Source organism: Anneissia japonica, unplaced genomic scaffold (genome assembly GCF_011630105.1).
Source record: "Anneissia japonica isolate Jap-2015-1 unplaced genomic scaffold, ASM1163010v1 scaffold284975_len822289_cov185, whole genome shotgun sequence".
Lineage (NCBI taxonomy): Eukaryota > Metazoa > Echinodermata > Crinoidea > Comatulida > Comatulidae > Anneissia > Anneissia japonica.
In genome coordinates this window covers 83,850-100,999 of record NW_022699685.1, presented here as the reverse complement: position 1 = coordinate 100,999, position 17,150 = coordinate 83,850, and the positions used below count along the sequence as shown (strand labels likewise).

General features: G+C 35.3%; 2 protein-coding genes across 2 annotated transcripts in view; one reads left to right on the top strand and one right to left on the bottom strand.

The window, feature by feature from the left end:
- Positions 1–571: 571 nt before the first annotated feature.
- On the bottom strand, positions 572–8,591 carry LOC117103048 (RISC-loading complex subunit tarbp2-like). The gene is made up of 6 exons (XM_033243514.1): positions 8,468–8,591; positions 7,547–7,822; positions 5,928–6,082; positions 5,306–5,445; positions 4,489–4,612; positions 572–4,251 (listed from the first exon to the last, which is right to left on the bottom strand). Exons 2-6 carry the CDS (start codon positions 7,819–7,821, stop codon positions 3,989–3,991), a joined length of 957 nt encoding a protein of 318 aa, XP_033099405.1. The 5' UTR covers position 7,822; positions 8,468–8,591; the 3' UTR covers positions 572–3,988.
- Positions 8,592–9,650: 1,059 nt separating this feature from the next.
- Positions 9,651–17,150, top strand: part of LOC117103042 (folylpolyglutamate synthase, mitochondrial-like) — a 12,239-nt gene continuing 4,739 nt past the window's right edge. Inside the window, exons 1-8 of the mRNA XM_033243507.1 lie at positions 9,651–9,809; positions 11,107–11,154; positions 12,557–12,633; positions 13,242–13,370; positions 14,160–14,284; positions 15,855–16,041; positions 16,507–16,568; positions 17,046–17,148. Coding sequence (XP_033099398.1) covers positions 12,604–12,633; positions 13,242–13,370; positions 14,160–14,284; positions 15,855–16,041; positions 16,507–16,568; positions 17,046–17,148 — 636 coding nt within the window. The 5' untranslated portion in view covers positions 9,651–9,809; positions 11,107–11,154; positions 12,557–12,603. The remainder of the gene's footprint in view (positions 9,810–11,106; positions 11,155–12,556; positions 12,634–13,241; positions 13,371–14,159; positions 14,285–15,854; positions 16,042–16,506; positions 16,569–17,045; positions 17,149–17,150) is intronic.

The following is a 17,150-nucleotide window of genomic DNA, read 5'->3' as shown; positions in this document are numbered from 1 at the left end:
ATCCAAAAGCGAACAGAATGAAAACATGCTTTGCCTGAAAATTTGAGGTTTTGCTCCTAAATATCGGTTGCAGCATACCATACTCCAACTTTCCTCTTCTTACTTTGTCTAGTCCTACTTTTCTTTTTCTTTCCTGATAATTAGCACCTTTAGCACGCTTTTATCTGAGTTTGCAAGAAACCCTGCAATGATCCTGCTAATCTCAAACGGCAGATGGCCAACAAGCTTATACATCACCACCAATTTCATCTGCTGTTGAAACTCACAGCATTCTTGTCACAAACCATCATCTGGACGATTATCTTTTCTGCACCAGAACCATTCGTGATCTTAGGTTTCCAAATGTCTTCATGTAATTTTTTTCATTCAAAAAGCACCCCTTGAAATTTCCGAATTCCCATAAAAGTTCCCAATTTTCATATATTTCCATAAGCTCCCCCTCAGTTTCCACTTTGAATAAGCACCACTCAAAAAGTGCAAACAATATTTTAGGCACCCAGGCGCTTGCATACTGTTGAAAGTGTGCTACAAAGCTATTAAAATTAAAAGCCGAGATCTGAGGTAGCAATAGTTCGTTGCTCATTTTTTAATCCAACACTAAGGGTGTATGACCATAGTTTACAAAACAATAAAAGGAGACACAATAAGACGTTCGACATTCATTAATTTATCGTTGACACCAGAATTGGATAATTCACAAAGCAAGACTGTACTACTAACAGTTAAAGACAATTTTCAGAAGGTTAAATCCAGGGTACAATCACATACAGAGCACCAGGTAACCCTTCAGCTGGCACTTGCTGTGTTGTATGAACTCTGCTCCCTGTCAGCGCTAGGGTTGATGAGACACCTACTGATTGTCGGTAGAAAAATGCATGTGTGTCATGACCTTGCATTCTCTAGAGAATCACGCTTGCCGACAACCGTTGACTTTACAGAACAAATCTAAAGTTAAAAAACAAATAATTATTTTACTGTTATAGCAGGTACTGTAGGTATATATGTATAATAAACCACTAAAACACTACATTCTATATTTCTATAAGTGCATTAATGCACTATTTTCTACAATTTTTAAAACATGATTACTAGCTAATATAGAGCCCTTATACAGACTATAAATCTCATCCAATCACTAATGTAAAGTATTAACACAACATTTTCTTTTAAAACAAATGCTTTATAAAGCATTATATAATTAAAATTATGAAGATCAAAGTATAATTTTTAACATAACTAAAATTATCACTCATGACTTAAATCCAATACTTAAATGTTCTAATTATTTTTTAAGCAAAAACAATCCTTTGGAATTAAACAGTTTTGTATTTCATATTATTATTCAGAATGTTTTCATCTGCTTAGAATTGTTAGGTACAGGTTTTTTTAGCCATAATACTATATAGAAAGCAAAGGAAACAATGAAAATTGAAAATTATCCTAAACTAACTGCTTGGATAGTATTCATTTAGATAAAATATACTGAGTATTAACAACACAAACTGGTTGAAGTACTTCTTAACACATTTTTTTTTGTCCTTTTTTATGTCTTTAAATTTTTCTTTCCTTTCCAGTTCCATGCACAAATGTTATAATTTAGCATTCATATAGTCCTAGGTTATTTTAAAAGACAATACAAACTTTTTCTTAATGGCAATTCATACATACTGTATATATGAAAGCCTATCTTTCTTCGGAAGTTTCCTGCTTTTATATTCACACTTCCTCATTTTCCTTAGCTCACTCGCAAAATATTATCATTGTTTTCTTTTTGGAAAGGTTAACCACCACTACTGTTTAGTACCATGGACCAAAATTCATTATCTATTTCTAAAGCATTGTACAATTTGTTTTGTTTCCAAAAAATAATTGGTATTTATTTATTCTAATGCATGGAATAACATAATATAAATAAAGAAATAAAGAAATAATATTATTTAAAAATGCTGTAGATTATTCAATGAACTTTGACCCCTGCTACACACCTTTTTTTATGTTCTTATTTTTCCAATAAACAATGAAATCTGTTTAATACAATACAATAATCCCTATTCACCATTAAAAGAGCTAGATAGCACACAAAATCATTTTTATTTTTGTGAGAATTTTCTTTTCAATGTAACAAAATTATGGAAAAACAATTTAAAATGAATATTGTGTATTATGTAGCTGTCCAAATGATACCTATGATTAGAACCACAGCTTTTTGTGACTGTAACGTGAAGGGCAAGATAAAGTCAGCCATTTGCACACACAAAAGAGATGGGTGAATGAATATACATTAACAGTAACCATATTAGGTAAACTTTCATTTGGTATAAAAGCCAAATATTTTTTTTTTACATGCCACTAGTTTTTATCAACTTCGCTGATGAACGACAATTAAAATTGGAACTGTACGTCATCAAATTATTACTGTACGACCCTTTTTTTTTGCACTCCCCTTAATTTTCACGATAAAACAACGATTGTGAAAGTTTAGGGCGTGCGAAATTCTGAATGATGATTTTCGTCTTCAAAACAAGGCTATAGATAGGCCTTGCTAGTATTGAACTGATATTCCTTCAATAAAGATTTCATGGAAACGGTCTTGCTTCTTCAGTATTATTTTTCATCCATTCAATCACATTTTAAAAGTTAAATGCAGTACTATATAAAAGATACGTCATATTCTTATTCTGAAAATGTTAAGCTATCTTGGCTAGGCCAGTACATCATGCTTGCATCACACTTCACACAGCCAGACAGGACAAAGTACAAGTGGTGGTCTATTTTCCTAGCTAAGCATATGCCTACCTTAAATGGAATAAACATCACAGCATTGTATTTCTTCTACAATACGGAATTTCCATTCCATTCCCGATGATGACATAATTAATGTTGAAATATTGAATCCCGACACGATGGCGTGCAATTCGATATGTTGTATTATACTATCTTATCTAAGATTAATCAGTGGACCTTTCGGAATTTTCATTAATTGGCAATTAACTATTACATCTTTTTATAAAACATATCAATGTTGTTGCTTCTTCTTTGGTACGAATGTTAGGCCTATCGCCACAAATGTGAACTATTGATTTGAAAAACATTGGTCAAGCTAGCTGGCAGGCTGGAGTCGCTGAAGTAGGCCTAGGCCTACCTAAGGTAGCTCTGAAACCCCCACCAAAATCGGGAGCTCCAGCTATAATATAGGCTAAAAGAACATAATGTTAGGTTTCTGCACCATGTTAAAAACTACTGGAAATTGTATAATCGCGAAAATAAAAGGACAGAAAATATTTCAAATTGTAAAATCGCGAAAATATAGGACCGCGAAAAAAAAGGGTCGTACAGTATATCCTTCATGGATAAGATTTCACTCTAAAAAATATATATCACAGAGCAGTGTACCAGAGAGAACTCCAACGGAGCAGCCACTGTTACTATGTGATTTTATGCACTATCATAATCAATGAGGTTTATTTGAACAATATCTTATCTTATTACATTTCACTTCTGGGTGCAAAGAAAAACGTGTTTGCCAGAATTGGTACACAAATATTTTACTTTCTTATAATTTTTACACGATAAAACACTTTTTTAAAATATAATTTTAGCTATTGCATCTGAATCTATAAAATATCTAATTAATTATTTTGAATATTAAAAAAAACATATTTTTTGGTTTTGCTTTGTGACTGGATTCGATTATTACTCGCATTTAGACCTTGTTAAAAATTGTTTTTTTTAAATTAAAAAATATATGTGTGTGCAATGTACCAAATATGAAATTTTCAAGAACATAGGTTGGTTTATCCTGCCCTTCACTTTACCTGCCCTCAAGACCGGGTCATCAGCTGTGGTTTTTCTACGTTACAGAGGCGACCACAAGTTCGTCCACTATTCGGTGGGCAAAGCTACTGATGTTTTGAGCTAATTACATTAGTGGATGTGCCTCTCATCAGAATGGGAGGACAGCGTATTCTTATATCTCACGATACCCTTCTCACTGATTGGAGTTTGGCAACCCCTTCTTTGACAAAACCTTCAGGAAGTTGAGCGCGTTAAGAGCAGCCTCGGCTTTTGACTGGTCAAGCGTGTCTGCAGTGCCGTGGCAGACAGCAAACGGTGTTCCACTTCCCGGTGCCATGTTCAGTTGTACTAGACATTGCATGCGACCGGTCAAACTTGTCTCTTCTATCGGGATGTAGCGTATCTCAAAGTTCTGTTCCTCCGCAAGGTCTTGAAGCATCGAGCAATAGTTGGAATCTAAAATATAAAAATATTTTATTTTAAAAAAAAATCATCCATTCATCAATCTTGTTTTCTTAGGCTGACAATGTTAGTCCAGTCGAAGTCGAAGAAGCATACACTATCAGAAAAAAATCGGTTTTATGGTACAAATATTTTTGTAAAATGTTAATAAAAGTTAATTTTTGTTAATGTTTTAGTTAATGTTCATTGTGATGTTTGTTTTTTCATATGAAAAGTGAATCAAACGCTTACCATGGTGGGACATTACATCTTGACTTCTAAGCATCTCAATCTTTTCACCTGAAGCAGTCTGCAGTAGGTTCAACTGGTTTTTGTGGGCTTGAATTGCAGCATTATTTGCATTTCCTTTTTTTTGCTGCAAGCCAAATTAAATAATGTGAAAGCCAAGTTACAAGAGTTCAGAAAACTAGGTTAGACTTACTTCATATCTTGTTTTGTGAACTTATTTTTTTTTAAAGATTGTCAAAGGAGGGCAGAAAAATAATTAATAAAATGTTGTTCTCTCATGTATATATACCATATTTTTAGAGATTTCAGAGGGGTAGAGGGCGTAAAAAATTAATATAAAATTTTATTTTTTAAAAGAAATTTTTTTTTTCTTAGTGGATGGTGTGCTAACTGGCTAAAAAATGAAATTGCATTTTGGTATAAAAAAAAGTCTTGTCTTATGGTGGGGTATGCTTCCACTAAAATATTGTGAAATTACCTGGATGCAGAGTTACATCCCTACCCTGGATGTACGTTTATAATCCCTAGATAGATGCAGGAGTTACTAAATCACATGTAAATTCATATCCTTTGTATATATGCAAATGAGCCACAAGAATTACATTGTACACTAAATACATCTATAGACATATTACCAACTGACCGAGGTACTAATATTTTAAATAAAAAATCTGTTTCCTTTTTTTAACTACTTTCTTGTTTTTTGTTACTACTACACAATAATTGTCTCAATCCATAAGATCATCAATTGGTTCAGAGCACATGATCAACTATGAACCAATCAATGAATTCAAATCAGAAGGTTTGTGATGTTGATTACCTTCATCTCCACTAACGTACGGATATCTTGAGAGACCTTGGTAGTCTGGCCAGGATCAGTGTCTGGCGGTAAGGATTTGATTGTTGTCAGCATTTGAGCAGCTGCTAGTCTTTTGGCCAGTCGTTTACTCTTTGCAATACCTACACATGCAAAGAACAAAGATGATGTACACATGTCAGGAGGATAAAGACATGTTTCAGTGAAATAAATAAATTTATTAGAATGATGATACAAGACAAAATAACATGCAAGTAAGCATGCACTTTTATAATTTATTAGAATGTATGCCTCATCTAATAATAAACTCTTTTTTTGAGCATAATTACCTCCACCAAGGAGATTATGTAATCATTGCTTTTTGTCTGTCTGTCTGTATGTCTTTCTTTTAGCAGGACCATGCAAAAACTAACAAATGCATCGTCATAACACTTAGTGTAGTGATACATATCGACCTAAGGAAGAGGTGGTAAGATTTCAGGGTCAAAATGTTAAAGGAAAAGGTTAAGGTTTTGAAAATTATCCCTCTTTAAAAAAAATAATTTTTTTTTTTTAGAGAGGGTAATTATAATGTTGGCTTGTACTGTAAGAGGTGGGAGTGTATAAGATGGTATATATAGCTTACCTTTTTCAATGAATGTACCAATCTGAATGCTAATGGTAAACTCTTTAGCGTGAGGTGGGCCCTTCTCTTCGCATTCCTCGTATTCTGGCTTCCTCCAGCCCAGATACGTCACTAATTCTTGGAGTTCGCCCACCGGATTGGAGGCATCTGGAGTTCTGGGAAGTAATTCACACGAAAGAAAATGAAATAGTTGCAAACATTGGTTATCCATTACTGTCTTGTGCAAAATAATGTCATTGACTGACCAAATTGGAAGCTGATTTTACCAAGACATTATCCAATGACCATGTTTAAAAATTTTTCTACTGTTTATTTATTATTATAAATTTATTCAACCTAGGGTTCTAGAGATTCAAACTTCAGTAATTGATACATTCATGATACTACAGTATACCATAAAATGTATACCTAACAATGACTAATTTAAAGTTGGCAATCAAAATTCCTATTTTGTACAGTATCTCTATTTCGAATTCAGATTTTTATTTACTGTAATGCAAGCCAATACCACTAATAAGATTGTATATTTTTATACAGTATCATATTAAATATTTTTGAAACATTGTTTCTTTATAGGTAGATATAATTAAATACAGTATTTATTCGAATAAACGGCCTGCTTTGAATAAAGGCTCCCCTCCAGAAGCTCATTTGGAATACATGCCCAGGACGTTTATTTTTTAGTTTGTCAAATAACCCCCCCCCCTTCCACCTCCACCCCTAAATGACTGTAAACAAAACTAAAGGAAGCAACATCATTCTTAACACATTCTATTAATGTTATACTCCAGTAGAATTACACAACACATTTGACATAATTATGTGTTGTAGTTCCACATTTACAGTGAAATTAAGGGGCATCTATTTGAGCAAGGTAATTCAACAAAAGGACGCACATCTCGGGACATCAAAGGTTATAACTCTGGCATCGACATCCTAGGCGCACGTGCGTCCCTACACGCTGAACGTCACAAAAACCATTCCTCGGCACCTTATGCCAACATTGTCAAAATGACAGATTAATGTTACATAAGAACATGAAATTTTATAAAATTCGTAAATTTTGAATTGCTATAACTTTTCATTTTCTTGGTCAATTTTAACAAATCAAATTGCAGTTTATAGAAGCATTGAACAAGCTCGCGGTAAAAAAAAATCAAATGTAACAGACATTGCGAAGTACCCAAAATTAATAAAATAAAAACTAACACCATAAAACGAATGGCACGCATAGACTAATAATTGACGGCTGNNNNCGCATAGACTAATAATTGACGGCTGTACTCGCAACTAGTATCGGATTGTCGATGCCACAGTAAAGATCAAAGGACTGTACGCATGCGCTATGTTCGAGAGCGGAGATGTGCGTCCTTTTGTTGAATTACCTTGATTTGAGTATATACGTATCCACTTTACACTACAACAAATCATAAACACCTCCCTTGAAAAAATGCCTTCCTCAAATAAATTCCCCCTCAAAACACTGCTCAACAATAAATGCCCAGTGGTGTTCATTTCAAATAAAAGTATGGTATATCTTTTTCTTATCAGCAATAAAATACAAAAATTAATAATAATACATTATATAAATGATGTAACATTATGTATCAAAAGCTTACCCAGTACCATCCACTGATGTTTGTGAACCTTCTTGTTTTGCCACCACAGGGATTGGTACCTCCAGCTGACGGAGAACTACTTCCGCTGCCGCTTGCTTAGCAGACTTCTTACTGTGGCCCTCTCCGGTCCCAGTCACATCTCCCACAGTGCAGCGAATGGTAAATGTCGGCTGATGTGAGGCACCTTCTTGTCCAATTGTTTCGTAAACTGGTGTGACAGCTTTCTTGGCACATAACTCTTGTAGAACACTGACAGCAGTCTTACAATTCGTCATTCTTGGAAAGAGGTTTTGAGATAAAAATTATTGAAAAACAGTTGTATATTTTTCATAGCAGTGGCATCTGCGCGGAAAATCCCAAGAAAAAAAGGTAAAGCGGAATAATTGCATTGCCATTGGTTATATACTAATATTTGGATAAAGCCCAAACTAATTTTCGGTAAAATCTCCTCGAAAATTGGTCTTTACTGTTTTCGAAATGCGCAGACGGATTTCTTGGCCAAATTTTTGCGCAGACCTTACTACTAGGCCTAGGCTAGGGCCTAGCCTACAGTCTGGCCCAGCATGGCTTTAATACAGCCCAGGGCATAGGCTACCCTAGTAGTAGTACAGCAGTAGCAGTAGTCTAGCCTTTGTGGCCTCTATTTAGAGCCTAGGCCCTATGCCTGGTAGAGTAGAGGGGGTATTTTGGAAGTACTGTAGTATTAAAACTAGCTAGCCTAGCCTTCTACCCATCTAGTAGGCCTAGATAGGCCGTGTAAGGGCTTTCTCATCAGGGCCAGAAAGAACAGCATAGCCTAGCTAGGCCTAGCCTTCTCAGGGAGTTGGCCCAGGCATTGATATCTTTTTCGCATAATAGATGTATCAAGATTTTCTCTAACGCTATATTACCAGGCTAAACATATTTTTCAAACATACTTACCTGATGTTTTTCTTGTCGGGTTCTCAGCAGAGACGAATTACTACTATCTAACCTCTTTTATGCCACACCGAACCGAGGAAACACGTACTTTGTGTGCTTCAGCGCATGTGTTTTAGAGTCGGGGAAGTATGGGGCGCCATAGATGTTCTCCAAGTCCAACTGTTTAAGGAATTCATCATGGCCACCTTACCTGCTGCATGGCTGTGTATCTTCGCTGTAATTACAGTTACTTTTTCTTCTCCCAACTGTTCAAGGAATTTCAAGGTAGAAAAAACAAAACTACAGTATTCTAAGTTTAATGGTAATAATTATTTAATTAATTATTAATTATTAAACGCTCCTGTCTAAAACCTTAGACGCAGTGGCGTAAGTAGTTAAAAATCGCCTTATTTTGCGAAGTAGCGCCCCCTCAACTGATCATCGAGCCCTTCCCCACTTCACCTTTGCGCCCCCATTAGCACCTCCATTTCAAGACTTCTAGATATGCCACTGCATATTGGACAGCTGTCATAATCAACCGTGGCACAGATGTGGTTATGAATGTTTCAACGACAATTTTATTAACCATTGACACTTGTTTTGGTTATTTAGGCCTACTTTTACTGGTTATTTTGTTCTATCGATTATACTGTTTTAGAAAAGAGATTGTGTACAGAACGTTGCTTGCTTTAAAACTCGAAGCATCTTGAATACAACAACTGCCCTTACGTCGAAGGCCAAAACTTTTGATTACTGCATACTTTGATCTGATGATGTAGGGGCTTAAAGCATGCAAAATTATGACCTTAAAGCCAAAAAGAATTAGCTTAAGTTTCTATATTTTTTTTTTTTTTTTTACTTAGAAAGAGTTCGTACACAACTGTTAAATATGACCAATTTGAGATGATAAATACAAAAACTGTTAAAACAACAGAGAGTAACATGGACATTAATAGTATCTAAAAGGAAAGAAAGTGGATTTGCATAACTTGAACTACTGTAACTTTGTGTGCTTCAGCGCATGTGTTTTAGATTCAGGAAAGTATGAGGCGCCATAGATGTTCTCTAAGTCCAACTGTTTAAGGAATTCATCATGGCCACCTTACCTGCTGCATGGCTGTGTATCTTCGCTGTAATTACAGTTACTTTTTCTTCTCCCTGTGTGCAATATTACTTTAATAATGATACTCACTCAATCTACAATGGATTTAGCTGTAATATCGACGACGATTTTTATCCGATTTCCAAATACTATTATTTGAATTCATGTGCAATTTATTCAGGCCTTCGGAATAGGAAATTGCTACGTCAGAAGAAGAAAATTAAAATTTTCGGAAAAGCGATTTCTTACTACTCAAACTCGGTATGTACTACGTATTAAAACCGTTTTACTTGGGGGTGATATAGAAGTTAATGCAGGACCTAATGTCAACAATACAAGTCAAAAAATAGTTCTTTAAAAGTCTACTATCAAAACGCTCGTAGCGTCAAAAACAAAATGGAAACATACAAGACCTAAATCTTCCTGATCTTTCATATTACCCACTTGATAATTTTTCTAAATTTGATATTAAAACAGATTGCATAAATGAACATTTAAAAGACATTAACCCATACAAGGCTTCTGGAAATGATGGTTTAAGTAATGTCATTTTATCCATGGCAGAAAACCTCTTTCCTTTCCTTGTAAATGTTTATTTGAGAGATGTGTTTCCGAAAAACGTTTTCCTAAAATTTGGAAGCAAGCAAATGTGTTTCCAATCTTTAAAGGTGATTCTAGACCTGTTTCATTGTTGCCAACATTATCTAAGGTATTTGAAAAAGTTTTACATGACCAAATTTTTAATCATATATCTCACCAGTTATCAGTGATAATCAACATGGATTTTATCCTGGAAGATCTTGTGAAACCAACCTATCTGTGCTTTTATCCCATGCTTATGACGTGATAAACTCTAGAGTTCAATTAGAGGTTATTTATACTGACATGGTCAAAGCGTTTGATCGGGTTTCCCATAATATGCTTTTGTACAAACTTGAAAAGTTTGGATTTAGTCATGATATTATTTTATTTTTTAAAAGTTATTTATGTGATCGTTTACAAAGGGTGACTATTGAAGGTCAAACACCTGAGTGGCTCCCAGTTTTATCTGGAGTCCCACACGGGTCTATCTTAGGGCCTTTATTTTTTATTAATGATTTTTCCTTTGTTCCGTGTCATTCAAAATTTCTACTATTTGCTGATGATATTAAATTATTTAGGTCTGTTTATTCTATTAATGATATGTTGTTTTTACAGGAAGATCTAGATGCTCTTATTAATTGATGTAGTCAATGGTCTATGTCTGTCAATGCCTCCAAATGTAAAACTATGTCTATTACTTTAAAGAAGAAACTTATTATTTCTAATTTTGATATTAATGCTGTAACACTTGAAAGAGTCACCGTTCACCAAGACCTTGGTATTTTCGTTGACAGTCCATTAACCTTTTGTCGTCATATTGATTTTATTGTTTCTAAGTGTAATAGGTTACTTGGTTTTCTTTGGAGGCATTGCAGACATATAACTGATGATAAGTCTTTAGTTATTCTATATAAATCTTTAGTTAGGTCAAATCTTGAATTTTGTTGTGTTATTTTTAATTCTATTTCGTGTACAGTCTGCTGACTTCAGCGGGTGCAAGACAAGTTTTGTAGATATTATTCTCGTAAGTTTGGTTTTATTAGTAAAGATATTTTAATTCCATTAGCTGATAGGCGTAAATTGCTTGACTTACTGTATTATTTCTGTATAAGTGTATGAATTCTCAGTATGATGGGAATTTTGAAGTTTACTTTCCTCGTTCTCTTCCAGTTTATCACTTACGTAATCCTGCACTTTTTTTCAATATCTAAGGGGAGGGTTAACATTACAAAATTCCTATAGTTTTCTGGACTTCACCCTCTGGACCGCTTCCGAAAGATTTTGAGCGACGCCCAACCACGCCCTTAGCTCTCGTCGGGGACATTGCTTCACCCCCACCACCCATCTCCCCGGTCGGGGACATTAGGCTTCCGTAAGGCAAGTCCTGTTTAATAACAATCTTCCTAATGACTTTTTCGATAACTTTTAGCTATTTTTGAATAGCGAAAAAATACCTTAAAATTATTAAATCAAATGTCTGTAAGAAAATAAAGGGAAAATTTCCACCTGTATTGAAGACAGGGTGGCGCCAGCGGAGGGGAGAAAGCCACAATTCGTCGGGGATGGAGAAAAAAGAATGTATGTAGGCCTACGGTATTACATATGTCTTTGAGGGCTTTGAAACCCCTGAATAATATTGTCATATTTTTTGGAGGCTTCGCCCCCCCTTCCGGGAACACTTTAGATAGATTTTGAGCGATGCCTGACCACGCCCACTTTTCTCTCGTCGGGAACATCACCCCTTTCCCTTCAGGGACATCGAAACACCCCCTTCCCCCCCCCCCTTTAAAAGGCAAATCCTTGCGCCACTCCTGATTAAAGAGTCTATGAAAATGAATTGTTAAACAGGTTCGATTGGTTAATTTCTTTAGTTGTTAACCTTACCGTCGCAATAAGGCTACTTTTTTATGACTATTTATTTTTTTTAATGTAGTTATTCAGAATTGTTGATGCTATAATTAATTAATATTAATTACGTGTATTGTGTGAAATATGGGTGCCCACGAATGACTGATATACTTTAAAAAAATGTCAAATACTGCGCAAATAAAAGAAATAAGGAACTATTAAATTATTCAATATTATTAAACCACAAATCATCTAATAAATGGGTAAATGGTATCGCTTTTAATGACCGGCAATTAGGTAAGAACTAATTCAAAACAGTTTTCTCAAACCTTGCTCAAAACAATGGTAAATAATATGATCATAGTTTTAGTTATTTAGACAGCTTTCAATCAATATGGAAATACAGGAAGTTTTAAGCTATAATTTTTGAAACGAAAGAATAGACTCTAAAAATGCCACATTAAATTGTTTTAATTAACTCGTTTAATGATTTGTATATTTAAAAAAACAAATGTCTGTATTCCCACACACGCGAAACACTTTGATTGTATTATATTTGTGTATTTCTGGATAACAAGAGCATTTCAGATTCGGTTACGACTTGCCAAGATCTCGATTTTGGAAGATGAATTCTTACTGTAACAAAACATGGAAGGTAGGTTCTGTTGTATATATACAGTACAATAGCCTAATTATTGGAAATAAAATTTGTTTACTCCTTTTCATGGAAGCAGTAACAGCGTAGTAGTCAATTAATCGATAATCAATCAACTATCGAGGAAAAATTCATCAATCAATTATATTTTTTTTTTATTTATGGAATGGTAATTTGCTTTAAATATTAATAGTGAGATATTAAGATAATTTTAGGTATAATGTTAAAATTAGGTGAAAAATAACTTACTATCGCAATGACAGTAGGCGAAACGGCGGCCAGAGAAAGCAGAAAGTAATTTGGTAGGCCTAAGCCTACACCCTAGACAGTGCAAACGAATCTCGGCGGATGAGCCCCTGAAGAAAGTGGAACCTTTGATGGGGTCAAATGACGCGTAAAGCAACTAATTCTTTTGAATTAGTCATCGGCAAACCGATGTTATTGGTTTATCATGCCACTGCCACTACTGCTCATGATGCTGCTACTGCTACTAGCACCTGTAAAAGTAGGCCTAGCGCCATGAACACTGAATGTGGCGCTATAATTCTTCATAATTATTATTAGTAGTTTTAGTAGTGTTAATATAATATTGTAATTTTTATTCACAGGAAGTTCTGGAACTTGTTGACAACCTACCGACAATAAAAGAAATAAGAAAATACAACCGCAGCCACAACAATACATATACATTTTCAGAGGATGAGATAATACTATTTCGCAAAAAGGCAGAGTTGTTTGTAAGTGTTATAAGTTATATCTATATATATGACATAAACTTGAAACCGTCTTGCGGTTATGCTACAAAGGTAAATAAATAAATTTTTAAATGTTAAAGAGGAATCTATAAACGTACTCCTTTCCACCCTTCCTCATGAATATTACCGTATAGCATTGATGATCGATTGACACTTCACATCAAACGACCCGGTAATTAATTTTGCACTCGGACCCGTTCTCATAGCTACGCTGCTAACTGGAGCACCCCACTTTCAAGTACTGTACCGTAAAGCGAATGAGAGCACCATGCTCCCCCTGGGTGGGACGCTTGTCAGTGACGTAAAGACGAGTCATGGGGCCCGGGGGCAAGAAAATGTTTTAGGACCCTTGCATATCAGTAAAGTAGACAATGTCCCAAAAATATTGTGTGACTAACAATATACTCAACAAATATTTTGCGCACGCATTTTTAATTTTAATATTTTCGTGCGTTGCATAAATTAGGTCTATGCATAAATCGTCATTAGGGTGCATAGGTTACATGCTTAATCATGAATGTATTGATCAAAGTTCCAATGGGGCGAATCTAGAGAGCACTGTGGCTACCCCCCACTCCCAAAATATATAGAGAAAAAGCAACAAGCAATTTTTAACTCAAATTCAATTAGTGTCTATGGTCTCAAGCATTTCTAAACAAAAATCAAACCATTCCACTGCGCCAAACCGCCTTCGCAATGATATAACACTCACATTTATTTTTAAAATTTAATCAGTAAAAAATATTTTTAAAAATGTAACTGTTTTTGAAGGTTAGCACGACTGACTTAGACAAGTTGAATGTTATTCACGTGACTGGAACTAAAGGAAAGGGTTCTACGTGCTCCTTCGTTGAAAGTATACTTCGCGCGTGTGGATTCAAAACGGGGTTTTTCAGGTCAGTACTCCTATATTTTGGTGTTTCTTCTTTTTGATATCCCAGATCCATTGATTTATATATGGGATCACTCAATTGTTATTACTGTGCTCTATTATTGTGAAGGCCTATTACCGTTTCTAAAGCTCGATTAAAGACTCACCTTCGTGTTCCATCGTATTGTACATCACTGTTTCATTTCCATGCCAGAATTTGTATTAGCTATAGAGGCGCCTGAGTCCGAGATGGCCTAGACTCAACAGGTGCTGACCAGGGTTCAATAGGATCAATCCCTGGTTATGCGACGAGAACTGCTGGTGCTGGCTTGGCTTGGAACGTTCATCTTTTTGTGTGTGCTGCATTTATATACTGTATTATACCTTTTTTACTGTTTTATGTACACAGAGATTTCAGCTAATGCTGCCCTCTGTCTTTTTTTTTTTTTGGTTGAATAAATTTTTTTTTTGTTGAATAAATAAACCTTGAATATATATCTTTATTTTTTTATTTTTTTATTAATTTTTTATTATTATTTTTCACATTTCCAAACATTTGTACACGTGTGTTTACAGCGCATAGACACTTTTTGTATTTTACGCTAAATAAATTAAAAGCCATTTACCATTAAAACCATTCTTGGGGCTAGTCGAGTGGCCGAGCGGTAGGGCAGGGACACCGCTAGCTACAGCCTTAACATCGGCGCTGCTTCCAGCCGCTCTTCGCCATGGTTTTGGTTGGTAGAACCAAGTCTTCTAGGAAAAGAACTTAAAATGAAGGTCCAGTGCATACATCTGACTCGTGTGCACTTTAAAGAACCAATTGCATCCTTCGAAAGAATAGGGAGTTACCCCAATGTTATGGTCCGGTTCATGTCAGCCCCTGTCGTTGTTGAATGATGTGAACATGTAGCTACCATGAGCGCCTCTTTACGACCGCTAGGTAGTCACGGATCACGCCCATGCGCAATTTAGCACAATGGCGCTGCAAGTTATGGGTTATTCTCATGAAATTTATTCTTAATATTATTTCTTCATTTTCGTTATCGTTATCATCATCATAATCACCATCGTTACCACTGTCTTCATTGTGGCGCAGTGGGAACTCGAGGTCGGGGTTTCAACCCCCTCGCTGTGTATTTCGCTTGTGTCCTTGGGCAAGGCACTTCTACATTGCTTCTCTCCACCCAGGAGTATAAATAGGTACCTGGTAGGGTTAAATGCCAAAATGCGCTGATGTAGCTGCTGCAACTTTATGGAACAGATTGTGTTCCATAGGCGTCTAATCCAATGAACGGGGGTAGTAATATGAAGCGCTTAGAGGCCTTGTTGGCATTAAGCGATATATAAATATAACATATTATTATTATTACTCTGTTGACAATACTATACAATAATAATGATAAGTATATGGTTCAGACAATTTAAAAGCAGTACGTACCGGTATGTAGTGTCTGTTAAATTTATCTACATTGCTTCTAAATAGTATATGGCTATAGTTGCTACAAGTTGGATAGCGACGTTAATTTCTCCGCTAGAACCCTATGGTCCGAATATCCTAAAAAGTTGCCTAACAAATGTTTTTATTATTATAGTTCTCCACATCTTGTAGATCCTCGGGAACGAATTCGTATAAACGGACAACAGATTTCCAAGGAAATGTTCACCCGTTATTTTTACTCAACAAATGAGAGCATAGAAGGCGCATTTGATGGTAGCAATAAAACGTCATTTTTCAGAGTTTTTTTTCTCATGGCACTTCGTATATTCGTCGAAGAAAAGGTAAAGAACAAGCGACAAAGATATTTAATATACTGACATCACTGGTAGGAGCCAGAACACCACGAAAGTTCCGAAAAGGTGTGATGTTTATAATGTAGGGCCTACATAGGCTGCCCGATATAGTCGCTTAAAGCAAATCTTTTAATATTGTCCTTACATATAAAAATACTATACTGTACGAACTTTTAAACAGGTTCATTCTATTGGAAATCAAAATGTTATATGTCCGTTTAATATTTTCGAGTCATAGTCTAGAACTATTTATTTCTACGTTCGCCGGTAGAATGTTTACCAGCGAGAATTGAAAATGTGATTGACGTTTGGAAAGTTCGAGAGAACAAGATGATTAAACGGAATAGAATTAAGATTATATTTCGCTTTCCTTACGGTTTTGATTCAATGGCGTAGTCTTCTAACGTAGAAATTACGTTTTTGTTCATTTAATAATCATCTATTCGTCTATAGGTGGATGTTGCTGTTATTGAAGTTGGAGTCGGTGGTTTGTATGACTTAACGAATATTTTCCGGTAAGTTAAACTGCATAGCGCAGTTTGTTGGCATTTGTATCCACGGTGCGCGCTGAAACATTTTAGATCATCTATAATCATAGAGATTCTTTTTCTTCGTTTATCACACTTTGGTCAATTTCCTTGCTTTGATCGTCTTCAAATTTTGTCCAAGTAAAGACCATACATGAAAGATGTGCTTCACTTTTTATAATGACAATGAGGAAAAACCCCGTGTTCAGTGGTGGCGCCACCACTGCCTCCGTTCTGTTTCACAAAGAGCAGACATAGTAAATTTATTTTGTTCTTGTTCTTTTTTCCAAAAAGCTGATTTCCTTGTAAACTACAGGTTATAGTTCACTACCTAAACTATCTCGTTTTAAACCATAACCCATGAGCTGACCTTTTTTTAGGTACTTTACAACTTTGGAAGTTAAGAACCACAATCACCCATGCTTTACAAACTTTTTTTATTTTCAACGTGTATAATCATTCTAGAACGCCGAAAGTTTCAGGGATATCTAGTTTAGGGTTGGATCATGCTGATAAGCTTGGGGATACCATTGAAGAAATTGCCTGGCAGAAATCTGGAATATTCAAGGT

Excerpts from the sequence above, each read along its gene's own strand:
- LOC117103048 (XM_033243514.1), bottom strand. The coding sequence starts at position 7,821 with ATGACGAATTGTAAGACTGCTGTCAGTGTTCTACAAGAGTTATGTGCC. Across the intron at positions 5,446-5,927 it reads TGGTACATTCATTGAAAAAG|GTATTGCAAAGAGTAAACGA; the intron begins GTAAGCTATATA and ends TTGCATGTGTAG. Across the intron at positions 4,252-4,488 it reads AGATGTAATGTCCCACCATG|ATTCCAACTATTGCTCGATG; the intron begins GTAAGCGTTTGA and ends TTTATATTTTAG.